Source organism: Pan troglodytes, chromosome 3 (assembly GCF_028858775.2).
Source record: "Pan troglodytes isolate AG18354 chromosome 3, NHGRI_mPanTro3-v2.0_pri, whole genome shotgun sequence".
NCBI lineage: Eukaryota > Metazoa > Chordata > Mammalia > Primates > Hominidae > Pan > Pan troglodytes.
In genome coordinates, this window is record NC_072401.2 from 5,492,753 (window position 1) to 5,517,019 (window position 24,267).

Sequence of the window (24,267 nt, forward strand, 5' to 3'; positions counted from 1 at the left end):
AAAAACATCTTTTTGGAGATTTCATGAAACGTGCTATCTAATACATTGAGATGCAGTTGACATTTATCGTCCCTCAGTGCCACCTGGCACTCCCACTTCCTGGTCCTGTTTGGTTTCACCCCAGTGGTGCCGGGTGGGTTTTGCTGACTCAGTTTAGACATATGCTGAGACTGAGGCCAAGAGAGGCACAAAGAACCAAAGCTGGAGTCGGAAATCAGGCTTCTGCCATCGTCCTGTATCTGCCTTGAATAGATTTGCAACGTGTCAGAGCTGAGTGGGGTCCAATTTCTAACAGAAGAGCGGCTGTGATGCCAGGAGAAAACCCCGAGTTCCTTCGCTTGGTCCTCAGGCCAATAGTGTTATTGGCGGCGTGTCCCATTTCTCAGGAAGGCCACACTGTGGGTGAAAAGTGACAGCTGGGGAGGCAGAGAGCCTGGGTTTGAGTTGAGCCTCGAGAAAGCACTAAAACCTTTCTAGGCCTCCCTTTCCTCTCTCTGTAAAGCGGGGATAGTAAAAGTCATTGTCCTTGATGGAATGGTGTCCCACCCCCTCCAAATTCAACTCCTCCTGGAACCTCAGAATGTGGCCTTCTTTGGAAATGGCATCATTTTAAGTGTAATTAGTTAAGATGAAGTCATACTAGATGAGAGTGGGCCCTAAGTCTACTCTGACTGGTGTCCTTATAAGAAGATGAATGACACAGAGACGTAGGGGAGGATGCCATGTGACAACAGAGGCTAGGACGGAAGAGCTGCAGCTGCAAGCTAAGGGCAACAGGGGTTGCTGGGGCTGCCCAACTCTGGAAGAGGCAGAGGAGGATCCCCCCAGGAGCCTTCAGAGGGGGCTCTGAAGACACCTAGGTTTTGGACTCCCAGCCCTCAGAACTATGAGCCAATAAATTTCTGTTGTTTAAATCCCCCAGTTTGAGGTACTGTTATAGCAACCTGAGGAACCCACACAATCCCTTATCCAGGTGTTGGGAAGATTAGCCCATACAATCCTTGCTAACCGTCCAAGGAATCAATACAGTCCCTCCTCGGGGTGTTGGGGAGACTAGCTCATACAATCCTTGCTAACTGTCCAAGGAACCAATACAGTCCCTCCTCGGGGTGTTGGGAAGACTAGCTCATACAATTCTTGCTAACTGTCCATGCCACATGTGCATGCCAGCCCTGCTCACTTTTCCTGCCGTGCTTGCTGTGTCTCCTCGGCTCCACACCCTCCGTTACAGGATTCCCTTTCCCTCAAAGCCTCTTCCTTCACCCTTACCATCTTCCCATCCTTTAGAGCTTGCCCCCTGGTTTTGATCCTGCGGAGAGCCTTCTCTGACAGCTCCCATCCTCCCACCTTGCCCCCAACTGCCCCCAGGTAAGGCAGTCACTCAAAAGTCCAGGCCTCATGGATTTGAACCCCCACCCTGCCACTTGGTGGTTTGTTGAACTCTGAACAAGTTAATTAGTACACTTGGGGCTACAGCTCCCTCATGCTTTATCCATAAGGTTCTTATAGGGATTCAGTGAGATGATCAAGGAGATGATTTGCTCAGTGTCTGACCTGCAGTAAAGTGCTCAATACAGGACCACTGTCATCATAGCTGTCCCCAGCTTCTCCTGTGCTCCCCCAGAACCCATGTGCCTGAGTTTGGGTTTCCCCAGAATCAGGCTCCAAGGCAAAGATTTGAGGACAAGGCATGGGAGAGGCAGAAAGAACACAGGGAAGAGTAGGAAGGAAGAGAGCCAGGAAAGGGTGTGCTGTTAAGCTTGTTACCCCACCGTGGGGCCGGGCAAACTTAGGAACTGCGGGAGCCAGTGTAGACACTGGCCTCAGCCTCATCCCAGGTGACGGGCAAGGGAGTGGGGGTACTGATACTCCAGGGCAAACTTAGGAACTGCGGGAGCCAGTGTAAACACTGGCCTCAGCCTCATCCCAGGTGACGGGCAAGGGAGTGGGGGTACTGATACTCCAGGGCAAACTTAGGAACTGCGGGAGCCAGTGTAGACACTGGCCTCAGCCTCATCCCAGGTGACGGGCAAGGGAGTGGGGGTACTGATACTCCAGGGCAAACTTAGGAACTGCGGGAGCCAGTGTAAACACTGGCCTCAGCCTCATCCCAGGTGACGGGCAAGGGAGTGGGGGTACTGATACTCCAGGGCAAACTTAGGAACTGCGGGAGCCAGTGTAGACACTGGCCTCAGCCTCATCCCAGGTGACGGGCAAGGGAGTGGGGGTACTGATACTCCAGGGCAAACTTAGGAACTGCGGGAGCCAGTGTAAACACGGCCTCAGCCTCATCCCAGGTGACGGGCAAGGGAGTGGGGGTACTGATACTCCAGGGCAAACTTAGGAACTGCGGGAGCCAGTGTAGACACTGGCCTCAGCCTCATCCCAGGTGACGGGCAAGGGAGTGGGGGTACTGATACTCCAGTTTCTAACAGTCGTGGATCGAATGTTGCTCTGAGGACATTAATTCCCTGGTTTGGCTGGTCTGCTACATGGGCAGCAAAGTGGGCCCTACTGGCAAAAGAGAGTCCTCAGGGAGAGAAATGGAGGACTGGTGGATGGAAGTCAGGCAGGTGGGTGCAGAAGTGGGAAAGGTGAGGAGATTCAGGTGTGCACAGACGGAGTCTGTGACACTCGTGCACGCCACACATCTCAGGGTTATAGTCACTGGTGCTTTTTGCTTTTATCTATTTTCCTCATGGGCTGTGAGCTCCTTGAGGGCAGGCCTGCTTCTTCCATCTTCTGTGTTTGCATCTCCTCTTTCAACACTTAGTACATGGCCAATGCTCATGTCAATGTTTAATAAATGGATGAATCCGGTCCAACTCCTCTATTCTGCAGATGCAGAGAGGTTGTGCCTAATTTAGCAGAGCTGCTCCACTAGCAGATTTTAAGAACAGGGACGTGAATCCAGAAGTAAAAATGCAGTGCGGGGTGACTTTTCTCCTTTGTCTCCCTTTTCGATTGTTGGCCTGACCGTTCTCTCCTTTGGCTGTCGCTCAGGTATGCATCGTGCAGAAGCGAGACACTAAGAAAATGTATGCAATGAAGTACATGAACAAGCAGAAGTGCATCGAGAGGGATGAGGTTCGGAATGTCTTCCGGGAGCTGCAGATCATGCAAGGGCTGGAGCACCCCTTCCTGGTCAATCTGTGGTGAGTGTGGCTCCATCCAGGGCTCCTGTGGGTTCCTCTGTGGGGAGCCAAATGCAAATTCGCCTCTGCTAGAGGGACTCTTCCGCATTGTAAAGGGAAAGGGATGAAATTTTCTGGGTTCAGTTATTCTTAAGTATTTTGTAGAGTACATTTTCTGATGAAGTCTATAGGCGTATGTTTCATTTTCATTTTAATTCTGTCCTCTTATCTGATGAATCAGAGTTGAAAATAAATGGAGAAGTGTTTTGTGTATTTGAGAAGATAATGTGGAACGTTATAAGAGAATGCCGAAGATAGGCTACTAAAGGGAGTGGGGAGCTCAGTGTTTCAGAAAGTCACAGCCATACAGCTGATGGCAGGAAGGGCAACTGGGAACCAGTATTCTACTTCAGTACAGATGGCTGCCCATCACGGACGTACCAAATTCGGAATTCTCTATCCTGCCCCCAAAACCTGCCATCACCCATGTTTCAGAACTTTCACTCCAACCCGTCCTTGGCTATTATCTTCACTTTAAATTTGCATCCTAGAAACACATCCTGTTGGTGGTTCCCTGCCTCTGTGCTTTTGCGTGTGAAATATCTTCCTAAAACACTCACGTCCCCTTCTCCAGTGTCCCCTAACCAACACCTGTGCGTTCCTGGCACCCAGCTTAGGAAACCCTTAGGTTAAGAGCCCTTGAAGACCCACAGGCCAGCTGAGTGCCCCTCGCGACCTCAGTCTTCTCCTGTGTTTGAACTAATGCCATCTTTATCACAGTGAACCCAGGTTATTGGGTTACTTATCTGTCCTCACACAGAAATTGCTTGTTTCTGGGGAGTCTAACACAGTATCTGACACATTGGAGGGACTTAGCAAATGTTTCCTAAGCTGGATTGTGTTGAAGGGGAGAGGGAGGAAAGGCCCCTTTAGGAGACAAATTCTGACCATTTCATTCAGCGGATCAGTTGACCCACTGACCTTAAGAGTTGGGATGGCCATCCTGGAGGGGTAAGTCTAACTTTGCGCATACTTGACCACCACTGATTTCAGTTCCCCTGCACACTTAGAAGCACTTTGAACATTGGATGATAGGAGAACAAAGAGGAACACAGATTGTCCCATCTGAGAAAATCAAGGTGTGCGTGCCAGGTGCCACAGACGTGGGCATTGCCATGGAGAAAACCCAAACCAAACCTTGTCTGCTGGAGTCTCAGTATCCACCGAGAGTTCTTCGTGTCTCTGTGCAGTGATCTAAACACTTTGATTGGGAGAAATAAACCCCGTCGTGTTTTGATTGCTATGCAAGGGAATTTTCTAAAGTAAATCTTTAATCCGAACAGCAATATGTGTTCTTGGCAAAATATAGAAAATAAAATACGTCAGAAAACAATAATTACCCAGAAGCTCTTCAGGCTCAGATTAAATTTTGGTGTGTAATTATTTTTATACTCCTTTTCTTGTATTTTTTTTCATATCAATGACATATAACTGTATGTGTTATTGATATATAAACATTCAGAGAAATTTTGTATTCCGTTTTCTGAATTAATATCTGGCGGGAGCACTACCTCCTTGTTACTGCAAACTCTTTGTAAATCATTTTTAATGGCTACATAATATTCCACTAAGGAAAAGCACAATAAGCCATCTAATCGAACCTTCATTCTGTCATGTAGGTTACTTGGGCTGTTTCTAATTATTTTGCCAATGTAAATACTGCTGAGATGATTATCTCTGAACCTGAAGTTTTTCAGGTGGGACTCCTTAAGGTGGACTAAGAAGATCAGATGCCTAGTGGAGCTTATGTGATGTATGTTAAAGGAGAGGAATGTGTTGGAGCAGCCTTTACTTAGGCACCTTTTTTTTTATTTTTTATTTTTTATTATTATTATACTTTTAAGTTCTAGGGTACATGTGCACAACGTGCAGGTTTGTTACATATGTATACATGTGACTTGTTGGTGTGCTGCACCCATTAACTCGTCATTTAACATTAGGTATATCTCCTAATGCTATCGCTCCCCCGTCCCCCCACCCCACAACAGTCTCTGGAGTGTGATGTTCCCCTTCCTGTGTCCATGTGTTCTCATTGTTCAATTCCCACCTGTGAGTGAGAACATGCAGTGTTTGGTTTTTTGGCCTCGTGATAGTTTGCTGAGAATGATGGTTTCCAGCTTCATCCATGTCCCTACAAAGGACATGAACTCATCATTTTTTATGGCTGCATAGTATTCCATGGTATATATGAGCCACATTTTCTTAATCCAGTCTATCATTGTTGGACATTTCGGTTGGTTCCAAGTCTTTGCTATTGTGAACAGTGCCGCAATAAACATACGTGTGCATGTGTCTTTATAGCAGCATGATTTATAGTCCTTTGGGTATATACCCAGTAATGGGATGGCTGGGTCAAATGGTATTTCTAGTTCTAGATCCCTGAGGAATCACCACACTGTCTTCCACAATGGTTGAACTAGTTTACAGTCCCACCAACAGTGTAAAAGTGTTCCTATTTCTCCACATCCTCTCCAGCACCTGTTGTTTCCTGACTTTTTAATGATCTCCATTCTAACTGGTGTGAGATGGTATCTCATTGTGGTTTTGATTTGTATTTCTCTGATGGCCAGTGATGATGAGCATTTTTTCATGTGTTTTTTGGCTGCATAAATGTCTTCTTTTGAGAAGTGTCTGTTCATATCCTTTGCCCACTTTTTGATGGGGTTGTTTGTTTTTTTCTTGTAAATGTGTTTGAGTTCATTGTAGATTCTGGATATTAGCCCTTTGTCAGATGAGTAGGTTGCAAAAATTTTCTCCCATTTTGTAGGTTGCCTGTTCACTCTGATGGTGGTTTCTTTTGCTGTGCAGAAGCTCTTTAGTTTAATGAGATCCCATTTGTCAATTTTGGCTTTTGTTGCCATTGCTTTTGGTGTTTTAAACATGAAGTCCTTGCCCATGCCTATGTCCTGAATGGTATTGCCTAGGTTTTCTTCTAGGGTTTTTATGGTTTTAGGTCTAACATGTAAGTCTTTAATCCATCTTGTATTAATTTTTGTATAAGGTGTAAGGAAGGGGTCCAGTTTCAGCTTTCTCCATATGGCTAGCCAGTTTTCCCAGCACCATTTATTAAATAGGGAATCCTTTCCCCATTGCTTGTTTTTCTCAGGTTTGTCAAAGATCAGATAGTTGTAGATATGCAGCATTATTTCTGAGGGCTCTGTTCTGTTCCATTGGTCTATATCTCTGTTTTGGTACCAGTACCATGCTGTTTTGGTTACTGTAGCCTTGTAGTATAGTTTGAAGTCAGGTAGCATGATGCCTCCAGCTTTGTTCTTTTGGCTTAGGATTGACTTGGCAATGCGGGCTCTGTTTGGGTTCCATATGAACTTTAAAGTAGTTTTTTCCAATTCTGTGAAGAAAGTCATTGGTAGCTGGATGGGGATGGCATTGAATCTATAAATTACCTTGGGCAGTATGGCCATTTTCACGATGTTGATTCTTCCTACCCATGAGCATGGAATGTTCTTCCATTTGTTTGTATCCTCTTTTATTTCATTGAGCAGTGGTATGTAGTTCTCCTTGAAGAGGTCCTTCACATCCCTTGTAAGCTGGATTCCTAGGTATTTTATTCTCTTTGAAGCAATTGTGAATGGGAGTTCACTCATGATTTGGCTCTCTGTTTGTCTGTTATTGGTGTATAAGAATGCTTGCGATTTTTGCACGTTGATTCTGTATCCTCAGACTTTGCTGAAGTTGCTCATCAGCTTGAGATTTTGGGCTGAGACGATGGGGTTTTCTAGATATACAATCATGTCATCTGCAAACAGGGACAATTTGACTTCCTCTTTTCCTAATTGAATACCCTTTATTTCCTTCCCCTGCCTGATTGCCCTGTCCAGAACCTCCAACAGTATGTTGAATAGGAGTGGTGAAAGAGGGCATCCCTGTCTTGTGCCAGTTTTCAAAGGGAATGCTTCCAGTTTTTGTCCATTCAGTATGATATTGGCTGTGGGTTTGTCATAGATAGCTCTTATTATTTTGAGATATGTCCCATCAATACCGAATTTATTGAGAGTTTTTAGCATGAAGGGTTGTTGAATTTTGTCAAAGGCCTTTTCTGCATCTATTGAGATAATCATGTGGTTTTTGCCTTTGGTTCTGTTTATATGCTAGATTACGTTTATTGATTTTCATATGTTGAACTAGCCTTGCTTCCCAGGGATGAAGCCCACTTGATCATGGTGGATAAGCTTTTTGATGTGCTGCTGGACTCGGTTTGCTAGTATTTTATTGAGGATTTTTGCATCAATGTTCATCAAGGATATTGGTCTAAAATTCTCTTTTTTGGTTGTCTCTCTGCCCGGCTTTGGTATCAGGATGATGCTGGCCTCATAAAATGAGTTAGGGAGGATTCCCTCTTTTTCTATTGATTGGAATAGTTTCAGAAGGAATGGTACCAGTTCCTCCTTGTACCTCTAGTAGAATTCGGCTGTGAATCCGTCTGGTCCAGGACTTTTTTTAGTTGGTAAGCTATTAATTATTGCCTCAATTTCAGAGCCTGTTATTGGTCTATTCAGAGATTCAAATTCTTCTTGATTTAGTCTTGGGAGGGTGTATGTGTCGAGGAATTTATCCATTTCTTCTAGATTTTCTAGTTTATTTGCATAGAGGTGTTTATAGTATTCTCTGATAGTAGTTTGTATTTCTGTGGGATCGGTGGTGATATCCCCTTTGTCATTTTGATTGTGTCTATTGGATTCTTGTCTCTTTTCTTCTTTATTAGTCTTGCTAGCAGTCTTTCAATTTTGTTGATCTTTCAAAAAACCAGCTCCTGGATTCATTGATTTTTTGAAGGTTTTTTTTGTGTCTCTATTTCCTTCAGTTCTGCTCTGATCTTAGTTATTTCTTGCCTTCTGCTAGCTTTTGAATGTGTTTGCTCTTGCTTCTCTAGTTCTTTTAATTGTGATGTGAGGGTGTCAATTTTAGATCTTTCCTGCTTTCTCTTGTGGGCATTTAGTGCTATAAATTTGCCTCTACACACTGCTTTGAATGTGTCCCAGAGATTCTGGTATGTTGTATCTTTGTTCTGGTTGGTTTCAAAGAACATCTTTAGTTCTTCCTTCATTTCGTTATGTACCCAGTAGTCATTCAGGAGCAGGTTGTTAAGTTTCCATGTAGTTGAGCAGTTTTGAGGGAGTTTCTTAATCCTGAGTTCTAGTTTGATTGCACTGTGGTCTGAGAGACCGTTTGTTATAGTTTCTCTTCTTTTACATTTGCTGAGGAGTGCTTTATTTCCAACTATGTGGTCAATTTTGGAATAGGTGTGGTGTGGTGCTGAAAAGAATGTATATTCTGTTGATTTGGGGTGGAGAGTTCTGTAGATGTCTATTAGGTCTGCTTGGTGCAGAGCTGAGTTGAATTCCTGGATGTCCTTGTTAACTTTCTATCTCGTTGATCTGTCTAATGTTGACAGTGGGATGTTAAAGTCTCCTATTATTATGGTGTGGGAGTCTAAGTCTCTTTGTAGGTCACTAAGGACTTGCTTTATGAATCTGGGTGCTCCTGTATTGAGTGCATATATATTTAGGGTAGTTAGTTCTTCTTGTTGAATTGATCCCTTTACCATTATGTAATGGCCTTCTTTGTATCTTTTCGTCTTTGTTGGTTTAAAGTCTGTTTTATCCAAGACTAGGATTGCAACCCCTGCCTTTTTTTGTTTTCCATTTTCTTGGTAGATCTTCCTCCATCCCTCTATTTTGAGCCTGTGTGTCTCTGCACGTGAGATGGGTTTCCTGAATACAGAACACTGATGGGTCTTGACTCTTTATCCAATTTGCCAGTGTGTGTTTTTTAACTGGAGCATTTAGCCCATTTACATTTAAGGTTAATATTGTTATGTGTGAATTTGATCCTGTCGTTATTATGTTAGCTGGTTATTTTGCTCGTTAGTTGATGCAGTTTCTTCCTAGCCTCGATGGTCTTTACAATTTGGCATGTTTTTGCAGTGGCTAATACTGGTTGTTCTTTTCCATGTTTAGTGCTTCCTTCAGGAGCTCTTTTAGGGCAGGCCTGGTGGTGACAAAATCTCTCAGCATTTGCTTGTCTGTGAATTATTTTATTTCTGCTTCACTTATGAAGCATATTTTGGCTGGATATGAAATTCTGGGTTGAAAATTCTTTTCTTTAAGAATGTTGAATGTTGGCCCCCACTCTCTTCTGGCTTGTAGAGTTTCTACTGAGAGATCAGCTGTTAGGCTGATGGGCTTCCCTTTGTGGGTAACCCGACCTTTCTCTCTGGCTGCCCTTAACATTTTTTCCTTCATTTCAACTTTGGTGAATCTGACAATTATGTGTGTTGGAGTTGCTCTTCTCGAGGAGTATCTCTGTGGTGGTCTCTGTGTTTCCTGAATTTGAATGTTGGCCTGCCTTGCTAGATTGGGGAATTTCTCCTGGATAATATCCTGTAGAGTGTTTTCCAACTTGGTTCCATTCTCCCTGTCACTTTCAGGTACACCAATCAGATGTAGATTTGGTCTTTTCACGTAGTCCCATATTTCTTGTAGGCTTTGTTAGTTTCTTTTATTCTTTTTTCTCTAAACTTCTCTTCTCGCTTCATTTCATTCATTTCATCTTCCATTGCTGATACCCTTTCTTCCCATTGATTGCATCAGTTACTGAGGCTTGTGCATTCATCACGTAGTTCTCGTGCCGTGGTTTTCAGCTCCATCAGGTCCTTTAAGGACTTGTCTGCATTGGTTATTCTAGTTAGCCATTTGTCTAATTTTTTTTTTCAAGGTTTTTAACTTCTTTGCCATTGGTTCAAACTTCTTCCTTCAGCTCGGAGTAGTTTGATCTTCTGAAGCCTTCTTCTCCCAACTTGTCAAAGTTATTCTCTGTCCAGCTTTGTTCCATTACTGGTGAGGAGCTACATTCCTTTGGAGGAGGAGAGGCGCTCTGATTTTTAGAGTTTCCAGTTTTTCTGCTCTGTTTTTTCCTCATGTTTTTGGTTTTATCTACCTTTGGTCTTTGATGATGGTGATGTACAGATGGGTTTTTGGTGTGGATGTCCTTTCTCTTTTTTAATTTTCCTTCTAACAGTCAGGACCCTCAGCTGTAGGTCTGTTGGAGTTTAATGGAGGTCCACTCCAGACCCCGTTTCCATGGGTATCAGCAGCGGTGGCTGCAGAACAGCAGGTATTGGTGAAACGCAAATGCTGCTGCCTGATCGTTCCTCTGGGAGTTTTGTCTCAGAGGAGAACCCGGCCGTGTGAGGTGTCAATCTGCCCCTACTGGGGGGTGCCTCCCAGTTAGACTACTTGGGGTTCAGGGACCCACTTGAGGAGGCCGTCTGCCTGTTCTCACATCTCCAGCTGCATGCTGGGAGAACCACTACTCTCTTCAAAGCTGTCAGACAGGGACATTTAAGTCTGCAGAGGTTACTGCTGCCTTTTGTTTGTCTGTGCCCTGCCCCCAGAGGTGGAGCCTACAGAGGCAGGCAGGCCTCCTTGAGCTGTGGTGGGCTCCACCCACTCGAGCTTCCCGGCTGCTTTGTTTACGTATGCAAACCTCGGCAATGGTGGGCGCCCCTCCCCAAGCCTCGCTGCGGCCTTGCAGTTGGATCTCAGACTGCTGTGCTAGCAATGAGCGAGGCTTTGTGGGTGTAGGACCCTTTGAGCCATGTGCGGGATATAATCTCCTGGTGTGCCGTTTGTTACGCCCTTTGGAAAAGCGCAGTATTAGGGTGGGAGTGACCCGATTTTCCAGGTGCCATCTGTCACCCCTTTCTTTGACTAGGAAAGGGAATTCCCTGACCCGTTGCACTTCCTGGGTGAGGCGATGCCTCGCCCTGCTTTGGTTCACGCACGGTGCGCTGCATCCACTGTCCTGCACCCACTGTCCGGCACTCCCCAGTGAGATGAACCCGGTACCTCAGTTCGAAATGCAGAAATCACCTGTCTTCTGCGTTGCTTACACTGGGAGCTGTAGACTGGAGCTGTTCCTATTCGGCCATCAGCTTTTTTTTTTTTTTTTTTTTTTTTTAAGATGGAGTTTCACTCTTGTCACCCAGGGTGGGGGGCAATGGTGCAATCTCGGCTTATTGCAACCTCCGCCTCCAAGGTTTAAGTGATTCTCCTTCCTCAAACTTCCAAGTAGCTGGGATTACAAGCGCCTGCCACCACACGCAGCTAATTTTTGTGTTCTTAGTAAAGACAGAATTTCACCACGTTGGCCAGGCTGGTCTCAAACTCCTGACCTCAGGTGATCTGCCCACCTCAGCCTCCCAAAGTACTGCGATTACAAGCATGAGTCACTGTGCCCAGCCTTAGGCACCATTTCTTGATCCTCTGTTCATGGTCCCCAAGACACTAACAGATTAGTGACAGATGCCCTTTGGTTACATGACAGGGCTGGGTATATAAGAAAATTATCTGCAAATGTCAGCCTCTGGTGGCTTTTATTTTATTTCCATCATAAGCAAGAAAGGTGTGAGCCTACTGCTTGACTTTGGAGTCACCCCTCAGACTCTCTGGGCCTCAACTTCCTCACTTGTCATAATGACCTAATAATGCCTTGTTTACCACTAGGAGTGTTTTGAGAATTAACTGAAAAGAAGACATGAAAGTATATTTTCTGTAAGTAAAAATATTGTTCACCATAAGAGGTTATATATGTGTGTATGTGTATTAGTTCACTCTCATACTGCTATAAAGAACTGCCCAAGACTGGGTAATTTATAAAGGAAAGAAGTTTAATTGACTCACAGTTCTGCACGGCTGGGGAGGCCTCAGGAAACTTATAATCAGGGCAGAAGGCAAAGGAGAAGCCGGCACCTTCTTCACAGGGCAGCAGGATGGAGTGAGTGCCAGTGGGGAAAATGTCAGATGCTTATAAAACTATCAGATCTTGTGAGAACTCAGTATCACAAGAACAGCATGGGGGAAACCACCCTCGTGATTTAATTGCCTCCCACTAGGTCCCTCCCATGACATGTGGGCATTGTAGGGATTACAGTTCACGATGAGACTTGAGTGGGGACACAGCCAAACCATATCATTCTGCCCCTGGTCCCTCCCATATCTCATGTCCTCACATTTCAAAGCACAATCATGCCTTCCCAACAGTCCCCCAAAGTCTTAACTTATTCCAGCATTAACCCAAAAGTCCAAGTCCAAAGTCTCATCTGCGACAAGGCAAGTCCCTTCCACCTATGAGCCTGTAAAATCAAAAGGAGGTTAGTTACTTCCTAGATACAATGGGGTACAGGTATTATGTAAATATACCCATTCCAAATGGGAGAAATTGGCCAAAACAAGGGGGCTACATGCCCCACACAAGTCCAAAATCCAACAGGGCAGTCATTAAACCTTTAAGTTCCAAAATGATCTCCTTTGACTTCATGCCTCACATCCAGGTCATGATGATGCAAGAGTTGGGCTCCCCAGGCCTTGGGCAGCTCTGCCTCTGTGGCTTTGCAGGGTACAGCCTCCTTCCCAGCTTCTTTCATAGGCTGGCTCTGAGTATCTGTGACTTTTCCAGGTGCATGGTGCAATTTGTCAGTGTATCTGCCATTCTGGGGTCTGGAGGACAGTGGCTGTCTTCTTACAGCTCCACTAGGCAGTGCCCCAGTGGGGACTCTGTGTGGGGGCTCTGCTCCCACATTTCCCTTCTGCATTGCCCTAGCAGAGGTTCTCCATGAGGGCTCTGCCCCTGCAGCAGACTTCTGCTTGGACATCCAAGTGTTTCTATACATCCTCTGAAATCTAGGCAGAAGTTCACAAACCTCAGTTCTTGATTTCTATGCATCCATAGGCCCAACACCACATGTAAGCCACCAAGGCTTGGGGCTTGCACCCTCTGAAACAACAGCCTGAGCTGAACTTTGGCCTTTCTTAGCTACAGCTGGGACACAGGTCACCAGCTTTCAAGACTGCACAAAAAAACAAGGCCCTGGGCCTGGCCCATGAAACCATTTTTCCCCCATAGGCCTCTGGGCCTGTGATGGGAGGGGCTGCTGTGAAGGTCTCTGACATGTCCTGGAGACATTTTCCCCATTGTCTTGGTGATCAGCATTTGGCTCCCCATTACTTATGCAAATTTCTACAGCTGCCTTGAATTTCTTCCCAGAAAATGGGTTTTTCTTTTCTGTCATGTTGTCAGTCTGCAAATTTTCCAAACGTTTATGCTCTGCATCCTCTCGAACATTTTGCTGCTTAGAAATTTCTTCTGCCAGATACCCTGAATCATCTCTCTCAAGTTCAAAGTTCCACAGATCTCTAGGGCAAGGGCAACATGCTGACAATCTCTTTGCTAAAGCATAGCAAGAGTGACCTTTACTCCAGTTCCCAACAGGCCCCTCATCTCCATCTGAGACTACATCAGCCTGGACTTAATTGCCCATATCACTATCAGCATTTTGGGCAAAACCAACAAGTCTCTAGGAGTTTCCAACTTTCCCACATCTTCCTGTCTTCTTCTGAGCCCTCCAATCTGTTGCAACCTCTGCCTGTTGCCCAGTTACAAAGTTGCTTCCACATTTTTGGGTGTCCCTATAGTGGTGCCTTACTACCTCGGTACCAATGTACTGTATTCATCAGTTCTCACGCTGCTATGAAGAAATATCTGAGACTGGATAATTTATAAAGATAAGAGGTTTAACTTACTCTCAGTTCTGCATTGCTGGGGAAGCCTCAGGAAACTTAACAATCATTGCAGAAGGCAAAGGAGAAGTAGCCACCTTCTTCACAGGGCAGCAGGGTTGAGTGAGTGCCAGTGGGGAAAATGCCAGATGCTTATAAAACCATCAGGTCTTGTGAGAACAAACTCACTCACTATCACGAGAACAGCATAGGGGAAGCTGCCCCATGATTCAAATACATCCCACTGGGTTCCTCCCATGACATGTGGGGATTATGGGGTTTATAATTCAAGATGAGATTTGGGTGGGGACACAGCCAAACCGTATCAGCCATATCAGATAAATAGGTGTATCTATCACTTATTTATATAGTATCCACCTATTATCATATATACATGCCTATATGTATGATGCATAGATGATAAATACATAGATGATAGACAAATGGTAGATGGATATATTAGATAGATGATACATAAATGATAGACTAGATTAACAGATGATAGATATAGATGATAGATGATTAATAAATAGATGATAGATAAATAGATGATTGATAGGTAGATTGATAGACGATGGCCCTTCAAGCTACAAGTTAAAAGGAGAAAGGTCACCAGATCATTGGTCAGTACTCAGAACTTTGCACACTACAGGGGTCAGGAGTTATTTTGTTATGAAGGAGAAAAACCTAAACTTGCTTAAGCACAAAAGGGAATTGGCTTTTATAACTAAAACATTTAGACTGAGGGCTGATGTTGGCCTTGCACTGCCTTATTTTGCTTTCCCCTGTGTTAGCTTTATTTTCAGAGCCACAAGTCACATTGAGCCCTGGTGGGTCCCATTTCTCCTGCCAGCTGAACAGCCCCAGCAGAGGCTGAGGCTTGTGGGCAGTGACAGACCTGGCTCTGGTCACACGCCCATTCCTGACACAGTGGAGGACAGTGCAGGGGGTTTGTCCCATTGAGTCTCATGGACAGGCAATGAGGGAAGGGGCTCTCCAGAGGGAAATTCAGAGCTGTTTCTAGAAGAAAACAAGTAGAGTCTGTGCGGCCCCAGGACTGGTGCCTGCTGCCCACATGCCATGTCCTTGTCCAGGAGACTCCATATCAGCCCTGCTCATTTCTCAGAGACAGAAAGCAGGGCCCCAAGCAGTTCGCTATCTTGCCTGAACCATGTGATTTGCAATTCAGACTCAGACAGACCCACCATGTCCTAATGCTTCCAGTTCTTACAGGTGGCTGGCCACTAACATCTCCTGGGCACTTGATATGTGTCTCACTGAACTTCTTTAATTCTCCCAACAGCTATTTTCATTTCCTACTCTTATCCTACTATTTTTGGTCCCATTTTACAGATGGGGCAACTGAGTCATGCCACTAGTAAGTGGAGGAGATGGGACATGAAGCCAGGCTGTCTGGCTTCATGGCCCACTCTGGTCACCTCTCTACCACAGCTGCTGTGATGGGGCCCTGGCCCCTCCCTGCTTGGTACCACATCCTATCTCTTCCCTGATGGATCTCTTCCAGCTGTGCTTCTCTTTGGTGGCCTCTCTCACCCCAACCGGAAGAGGACACAGTGTGGAATTGCCTGTTGGGGTCATAAGGACACCACCACTTTATATTAATGATACATCAGCTTTTCATCGCATTACATGGAGGGTGAATTATTGCAGCCTTGGAAACCCTGACTGTACACCTTCTTGTTATTCTTTTTTGCTGACATGCTCTACAACTGGCAGAGGCAAAGGCCTGCATTGATTAATTTTCATAGCAATTTTTGCCTCTAAAGAATGAATGATTTGTGCTCCTAAGCCTGTGATGACCCAAGTGGAGTTGTCAAGTGCAATTTTCACTTGTTGTAATGCAAAGCTGTTTTACTCTCTTGGGTTTAAGACAATGAAGGCAAAGGAGAGAGGGAAAGAAAAGCTGCACCCCAGAGAGTGAGGGTGTCCCATGAGTGGGAGCCCTGGTGGGATGGGTGTGGGAGAGAAGGAAAGGTGAGGGGAGAAAAGCAGCATGAGTGTTTCAACACTGTGAGGTCTGACCTCCCAGGTTCTCGTCCTAGCTCTGCCTCTAGCTGGCTATGATGCTGCTATGGACCAAATTGTGTCCCCCTGCCTCAAATTCATATGTTGAAACCCTAGCCCCCAATGTCACTGTATCTGGAGACAGGATCTTTAAGAGGTAATTACAGCTAAATGGAGTCATAACAGTGAGGCATTAATCTGATAGGACTGTGGTCTTATAAAAAGAAGAGAAAGATGGAGAGTGACACACACACACACACACACACACACACACACACACACACACACACACACACACAGAGAGATCTCATTAAGGATGCAGCAAGAAAGTTGCCCCTGCTGGCACCCTGAGTTCAGATATCCAGCTTTTAGAACTGTGAGAAATAAATTTCTATTGCTGGAGGCCCCCAATCTATGGTTTTATGTATGGTAACCTAAGGTGACTAATAAAGGTCTCCACTGTTACTGCCATTACAGGCATACGTCGGAAATATTGCAGGTTCAGTATCAGAACACAACAAAGCAAATATCCCAATAAAGCAAGTCACACAATTTTTTGGTTTGCAGTGCATATAAAAGTTGTTTACGCCATACTGTAGTCGATTAAGTGTGCAATAGAATTATGTCTAAAAAACAAGGTACATACCATAATTTAAAAATACTTTATTGCTAAAAATCCTAATGATTATCTGAGTCTTCAACAAGTTTTAATCTTTTTGCTGGTGGAGTGTCTTGCCTTGATGTTGACTGATCAGAGCAGTGATTGCTGTGGCAACTTCCTAAAATAAGACAACAAGAAAGTGTGCCACAATGATTAACTCTTCCTTTGACGAAAGATTTCTTTGTAGCATGAGATGCTGTTTGATGGCATTTTACCCGTGGTAGAACTTGTTTCAGAAATAGAGTCAATCCTTTAGAACTCTGCTGCTGATTTCTCAACTGAGTTTATGTGATATTCTAAATCCTTTGTTATTGATTCAAAAATATTCATGGCATCTTCATATGGAGCAGTTTCCATCTTCAGAAACTACTTTCTTTGTTCATTCATAAGAATCAACTCTTCACCTGTTCAAGTTTGGTCATGAGATTGCAACAATTCAGTGATATCTTCCGGCTCTACTTCTAATTCTAGTTCTCTTGCTACTTCCACCACATCTGCAGTAACTCCCTCCACTGAAGTCTTGAACCTGTCAAAGTCACCCCTGAAGGTTGAGTAAATTTCTTCTAAACTCCTGTTAATGGTGATATTTTGACCGCCCATGAATCACAGATGTTCTTAATGGCATCTAGAATGGCAAATTCTTTCCAGAAGATTTTCAATTTACTTTGCCCAGATCCATCAGCAGAATCATGATCACTGGCAGCTGTAGCCTTACAAAATGTCCTTTTTTTTTTCTTTTTTTTTGGTTTTTGAGACAGAGTCTCGCACTGTTGCCCAGGGTGGAGTGCAGTGATGCGATCTCGGCTCACTGCAACCTCTGCCTCCCGGGTTCAAGAGATTTTCCTGCCTCAGCCTCCTGAGTAGCTGGGACTACAGGTGGCCGCCACCATGCCCGGCTATTTGTATTTTTAGTAGAGATGGGGTTTCACCATGTTGGCCAGGCTGGTCTCGAACTCCTGACCTCAGGTAATCTGCCTGCCTCGGCCTCTCAAAGTGCTGGGATTACAGATGTGATCCACTGCACCCAGCCCCAAAATGTACTTCTTAAATAATAAGATGTGAAGGTCAAGATTACTCCTTGATCCATGGGCTGCAGGATAGATGTTATGTTAGCAGGCATGAAAACAACATTCATGTCTTGTACATCTCCATTAGAGCTCTTGAGTGACCAGGTGTATTGTCAACAAGCAGTAATATTTTGAAAGGAATCTTGCTTTCTGAGCAGTAGTATTGTTTTCTCAATAGTGAGCTTAAAGTATTTAGAAAACCATTCTGAAATCAGATGTGCTGTCTTCCAGGCTTTGTTGTTCCATTTATAGAATACAAGCAGAATAGATTTAGCACAATTCTTAAGGACCCTGGGATTTTTTGAATGGTAAGTGAGCATTGGCTTCAACTTAAAGTCACCGACTGCATTAGCCCCTAGCAAGAGTCAGCCTGTTTTTTGAAGCTTTAAAACCAGGCATTGGCCGGGCATGGTGGCTCACGCCTGTAATCCCAGCACATTGGGAACCCGAGGCAGGCAGATCACCTGAGGTCAGGAGTTCAAGACCAGCCTGACCAGCATGGAGAAACCCCATCTCTACTAAAAATACAAAATTAGCTGGGCGTGGTGGTGCATGCCTGTAATCCCAGCTACTTGGGAGGCTGAGGCAGGAGAATCGCTTGAACTCAGGAAGCAGAAGTTGCAGTGAGCTGAGATTGCGCCACTGCGCTCCAGCCTGGGCAAAAAGAGCAAAACTCCATCTCAAAAAAAAAAAATTAAATTAATAAAATAAACCCAGCCATTGAATACTTTCTAGATGTTAAAGTCCTAGATGGCATCTACCTCCAATACTTTCACGAAGTGAGATGGGGGATGGCCAGTGAGTGGAACATTCAGAACACACACAACATTTATTAAGTTCGCCTCCTTATTTAAGTATAAGGCTGTTTTGTTTAATCGAAAAATCTGTTGTTTGGTGTAGCCACCTTTGTCAATGACCTTAGCAAGATATTCTAAGTAACTTGCTACAGCTTCTCCATCACACTTTTTGCTTCACTTTGCATTTTTATGTTCTGGAAACAGCATTTTTCCCCTTTAAACCTCCTGAACCAACCTCTGCTACCTTTCAGCTTTTCTTCTGCAGCTTCCTCACCTCTTTCAGCCTTCATAAAATTGAAGAATGTTAGGAACTTGCTCTGGATTAGGCTTTGGCTTAAGGGGATGTTGTGGCGAGTTTGATTTTCTATCCAGACCACTCAAACTTTCTCCATATCAGCAATGAGGCAGTTTCTCTTCTTTATCATTGTTATGTTCACTGGAGTCGCACTTTTAAGTTCCTTCAGTAACTTTTTCTCTGCATTCAGAACTTGGCTAACTGCTCGGCAGAAGAACCCCAGCTTTTAACCTATTTTGGCTTTTCACATGCCTTCCTCACTAAGCTTAATTATATCTGGCTTTTGATTTAAATTGAGAGACACAGGAATCTTCCTTTCACTTGAGCACTCAGAGGCCATTGTAGTGTTATTACTTGGCCTAATTTCAGTATTTTTGTGTCTCAGGGAATAGGGAGACCCAAGGGGAGGGAGTGAGGTAGGGGAACAACCAGTGATGGAGCATTCAGAACATGCACAACATTTATTGATTACATTTACCTTCTTATATGGGTGCAGCTCATCATGCCCCCAAACAATTGTAGTAGTAATATCAAAGATTATTGATCACTTTGGGAGGCTGAGGCAGGTGGATCCCTTGAGGTCAGGAGTTCCAAACCAGTCTGGCCAACATGGTGAAACCCTGTCTCTACCAAAAATACAAAAGTTAGCTGGGCGTGGTGGCGCATGCCTGTAATCCCAGCTACTTGGGAGGCTGAGGCAGGAGAATTGCTTGAACCCGGGAGGCAGAGGTTGCAGTGAGCTGAGATCGCACCACTGCATTCCAGCCTGGCGACAGAGCAAGACTGTCTCAAAAAAAAAAAAAAAAGAAGAAGAAGAAAAAGAAAACAAAGATCACTGCCATAACAAATATCATAATAATGAAACAAGTTGAAATATTCCAAGAATTATCAAAATGTGACAGAGACACAAAGTGAGCACATGCTGTTGGAAAACATGGCACCAATGGATGTGCTTGATGCAGGGTTGCCGTGCACCTCCACTTTGTGAAATATGCAGGATCTGCTAAGTGCTGTCAAGAGAAGCACAGGAAAATGAGGTGTACCTGTGTTAGCACTTGTCCTTTGAGGCTGGCCTCTGGCTGGTTGAGCACCTGAAGTGAGGTTGCTCCCTGTTTCCGTGTGACTACGTGTTCTCTCCTTCTCCTCCAGCGTCAGACGTGAGGACACGGCCTTTTGGAAAATGTGTCTTGCGTTTTTAGCATCAGACTGTTATCCTGATTGAATGTTAATGGGTCAGTAGTTCATTCATGTGTTCGGACTGTATTTTCAAAATCCATTTCTACTTACCTAATTGGCTGTATTTACTAGACTCACTGTTAAACTGTTTTGTTTAAAACCGGAGGAGGGAGGCATCTGTCCCTGTCTACTGCCTAAACAACCGAGAGAATGAATGAACATTCTCAGGATGAGAACAGATGTCAGAAGTTAGTTTAAATGGCTCTCAGGGCAATGGAGGTTTCTAGAATCATTTTTGAGTTGCAATGGACTGAGTCAATACACGGATATCTACCTGCCAGTCTAAGCCAAGAAACAATCACTTAAATCAGAGGCTACATTTTAAGTGTTGAGAGCTTTGATTAAAATAAAACTATATTAAGTATTTGAAGGCAGAGCCGATCTGGCTGGAGCAGTGGAGGGCAGGGAAAGGGACTTGGGGGAGGACAGAGACTGGAAGGCGTCAGGGAAACCTTTGACAAAGCTTCTCAGCCTTACAAACAATTGCTAGATGCTGAGCAGTGTCATTTCCACAGAAGCAATTGTCCCTAGCCTGAACTGTTGCTATAGGCTCCTAACTACTGTTTCAATGCCCAGCCAGTTACCCATCACCCACGTGCCCTTCACAGGACAGGTCTCATCGAAGCGTAAGTCTGTGCCTACCACGCCTCTGCATAAAATACCACAGTGGCTCCCGAAGCCGTCAGAATGAACGTCTTTCTGTGACCTAGCCTGTAACACTATGTACAGTCTCATCCCCTGACACCCACCCCTACTACCATCTTGGGCCATTTTTGTTCTCGTCCATACTAACTGGTTTGTGGGTGATCTGTCATACATCCTACTGTTCTCATCTCTCCAGGCCTCTGCTCAGGCTGTGCCCTCTGCCTGGAACACCGTCTCCTCTTCATTCACTGTGAGAACTCCTGCTCATCCTCCACAGGAATTCATTCATTAAGTCGATATTCACTGGGCTCTTATTGGGTACCAGGCACTGTTCTAATTTCTAAGGGTGCAGTGGTGAAGACAGTCAGTATGTCTCCTGTCGTCTTGGAGTTCATAGTCCAGGCCTCACCTCCTCCATCAGCCCTCCTCGGGACACCAGCCCCAGACAGTGGTGCTGTCTCGCAGATCCTGTTATGGCATAAAGGCAGCTCTGTCACGGTTATCTGCTGGGGTGTGTGTTTCCTCCGTGAGCAGTGGGCCGCTTGAGGAAGGGGACCATACCTTATTCATCTCTGTCTCCCTAGCATCTGACGTTCAGTAGATTAATTTATGTAGTGCTGTTAAGGGCCCCTGACATGCCAAATGCTGTGCTAGACCCTGGTGGCAGAACTGTGAGGAAGACAGTTCCTCCCTGTCTTACAGGTGAGAGAAGACAGATGCTAACCAGCAGTCGCTTATCTCGCTTGCTCTCTTCCCTCCATCTGGGATGGTTATCATGCTTTGGTGTCCTGGGGTAACTTAAAAACTATAGAGATTTCAAACACCCACCATGCCCTGGAGGGTTCAGTGATATCCTGGTCCATCCCCAACACACAGAGATGGAGAATGTCCCTGGGGTTTTCCCAGTTCCAATTAGTGGTGTCTTCGTCAGTCTCCAGCGCCTCCTGGACACACCCATCACCATGGTAACACCCATAAATAGAGGGTTAAGAGGCGAGGCTCTCCTATCTAGAGTCCCTCTCTCATTCTTGACTGTTCCAGCATTTGTAGCACCATGGAAACTTCATCTTATGCTTTAAAGATACCGGGTGTGTAATGTTTTCTTTGTAAGTGACATGAGTTTGTTATTCTTCAGGGGGCAGGATTGGCAGCTGTGAGTGTGGGTCACAGGATGCACCTGCCTGCACTCCGACACTCAGGGGGCCTGTGCTGAGCTGTTCAGAGGGCTGCATGAGGAGCCAGAGGACACGTAGTGCAAAAACAGGAATTGGGGAAAACACAGCTGGACTTGGGGGATTGGCTGTGGTGTGTCAGGCAGTTACTGCAGGTGAGTGAGGGAATCCGTCCAGTAGTCAGAGAAGCCATAGGGTTTACTCAGGGTCATGTGGAAGAGTCAGGACTCTTCCAGACCTGTGGGCTGTGCGTGGGGTACTCCGCTTCTCCCGCAACACAACACAGCACCTTCTTGTGCCCATTTTCCTGACTGCTCTTCATGCTTTCCCAAGGGTCTTCTGAACCAGGACTGTCTTGGTCCATGGGGAATTAGTAAATTTATCCCACACCTATTCAGTAATAGTAGTACCAGTACCATTTGTCCATCACCTACAGCACATGGCTCTTTGCATATTTTATCTGGATTAATCCTCAGAACCATCGTGCAAGGTGGATGTTACTGTCTCCAGTTTACAGCTGGAAAAGCTGAAGACTAGTGGATTAAGTTATTTGTGCAAAATATATAGCCAACAAGAGTCAGTACTGGGATTAAAAGCAATGGTGTGCTGGTAAATGCTTAACAACCAGCTCTCCAGGATGGGGTGTGTCGGGGCGGGGTGGCGGGGGCTGGGGGGTGGGGGACAAGCCCTGTTTGCCAATTTCCGTGGTATAAATAGTTTCTCATAATGGTTGATTTCAAACTAACAATATGGTATCAGCCAGCCTGCAACATTTCTGAAGATTTAGCATTTGATTATGGTGAGCTAGTATAAGCCAGCTCCAGCACAACCCTGCCAGACTCAGATCTAACACCAAAGCCTATGCTCTTTCTAAAGCCAACTTCTGTGAGTTAGGCCCAAAGCTAGGCCTCAAAAATAACAAGATGAGTAAGTGATGGATGCTACTCTGAGGGAGAGGAAGGAAGCATGGTTATTATACTCAACAATGTAGTAGACGTGGAAAATGGCCTTTCCTCTTCCTAGGTGTGTACCCCTTGAAAGCCTCAGTTTCCTCATGTAGGGCGTGCCTACAGCTCCCTCCCTTTCATGCTTTGTGAGCTTCAAATTAAAGGAGACCCCGTGGATGAAAGCCCTGTGGAAAAGATAATTTGCTGGAGCAGCGTACATTATTATTCTTCCTTCTGAGAAAAACCAAAGTGTGAATAATATCCTATAAATTTGCTGGAGAGTTCATCACGTGCATGAAATTGCTAGTGGGAGGTGGCGACTGTGCAGATGGAGGCCACGATGCTCGATGACCGAGCAATTTTATGTGAAGCTCACATCCCAAAGAGCTGCAGAAATAGCATTCGCATGTAATACATGTTAATGGGAAGTATTCACCTGCTGTAGTGAGCTTAATTAAATTGGAAACTGTGGTGCCCTTGATCCTCAAGTGTTTGAAAGTCACATGGCGGCTCCCCATGGTTTCCCTGACGTCAGGCACACAAAGCCCCTTCTCCGACCAACCCCCGACCCCTGCTAGGTCTTTGCATTCACTGTTCTCTCTGCCTGGGTGATTTTCTCTGGAAATCTGCAAGGCATACCCCTTCGCTTCCTCCAGATCTCTGTCTACTGTCAGCTTACATTTCAGATCTTTCTTGGACCTCTTAACTTAAAATTGTAAGCTGCTCCCTACCTTGGCTGTCCCTAACCCACTTCCTGTGTGGCTACACTTTCACCTGGGAACACAATATACATTTTACTTATCTTGTTTATTTTCTATGCCCCTTTCTCCCCCTACACACAACTAGAAGAAAGATGTCCCTCCATGAGGATGATAACTGCCATCTTTTTTTTTTTTTCCTAGGAAGACTTTAAGAAAAACTTGTGTAACATGGACACAGGGCAGGGAACATCACACACTGGGGCCTGTCAGGGGGTGGGGGGCTGGGGGAGGGATAGCATTAGGAGAAATACCTAATGTAAATGATGAGCTGATGAGTGCAGCAAACCAACATGGCACATGTATACCTATGTAACAAACCTGCACGTTGTGCACGTGTACCCTAGAACTTAAAGTATAATTAAAAAAAAAAAAAAGAAAAACAGATGTAAAAGTTCACAGCAAAATTAAGAGGAGATTTCCCATGCACCTGCTGCCCCCACCCATGCAGCACTTCCCCCACCACAGTGGTATAATTTTTACTTTTGATGAACCTACGGTGGCACATCATTATCACCCAGGATCCATGGTATACATTAGGGTCTGCTCTTGGTGTTATACATTCTGTAGGTTTGGACAAATGTATAATGATGTGTATTCACCACTGTAGTGACATACGGAGCAATGTCACTGCTCTAAAACTCTCTGTGATCCACTGATTCATCCCCCGTTCCCCTCCACCCTGGCAACAACTGATCTTTTCAGTGTTTTCAGAGTTGTGCCTTGTCCAGAATGTCACATAGTTGGAATCATACAGTGTGTAGACTTTTCAGATTGGCTTCTTTCACTTAGCAATATGCATTTTAGTTTTCTGTATGTCTTTTCATGGCTTGATAGCTCATTTCTTTTTAGTGACAAGTAATATTCTATTATCTGTACATGCTACAGTTTAT

The 24,267-nt window shown here is 44.9% G+C and overlaps 1 protein-coding gene across 5 annotated transcripts in view; it reads left to right on the forward strand.

Moving 5' to 3' along the window:
- Positions 1-24,267, forward strand: part of STK32B (serine/threonine kinase 32B) — a 445,681-nt gene that overhangs the window by 114,682 nt on the left and 306,732 nt on the right. For all 5 annotated transcript variants that reach the window (XM_016951222.4, XM_024356003.3, XM_016951221.4 and 2 more), the window contains exon 3: positions 3,004-3,155. In XM_016951222.4, coding sequence (XP_016806711.1) covers positions 3,004-3,155 — 152 coding nt within the window. The remainder of the gene's footprint in view (positions 1-3,003; positions 3,156-24,267) is intronic.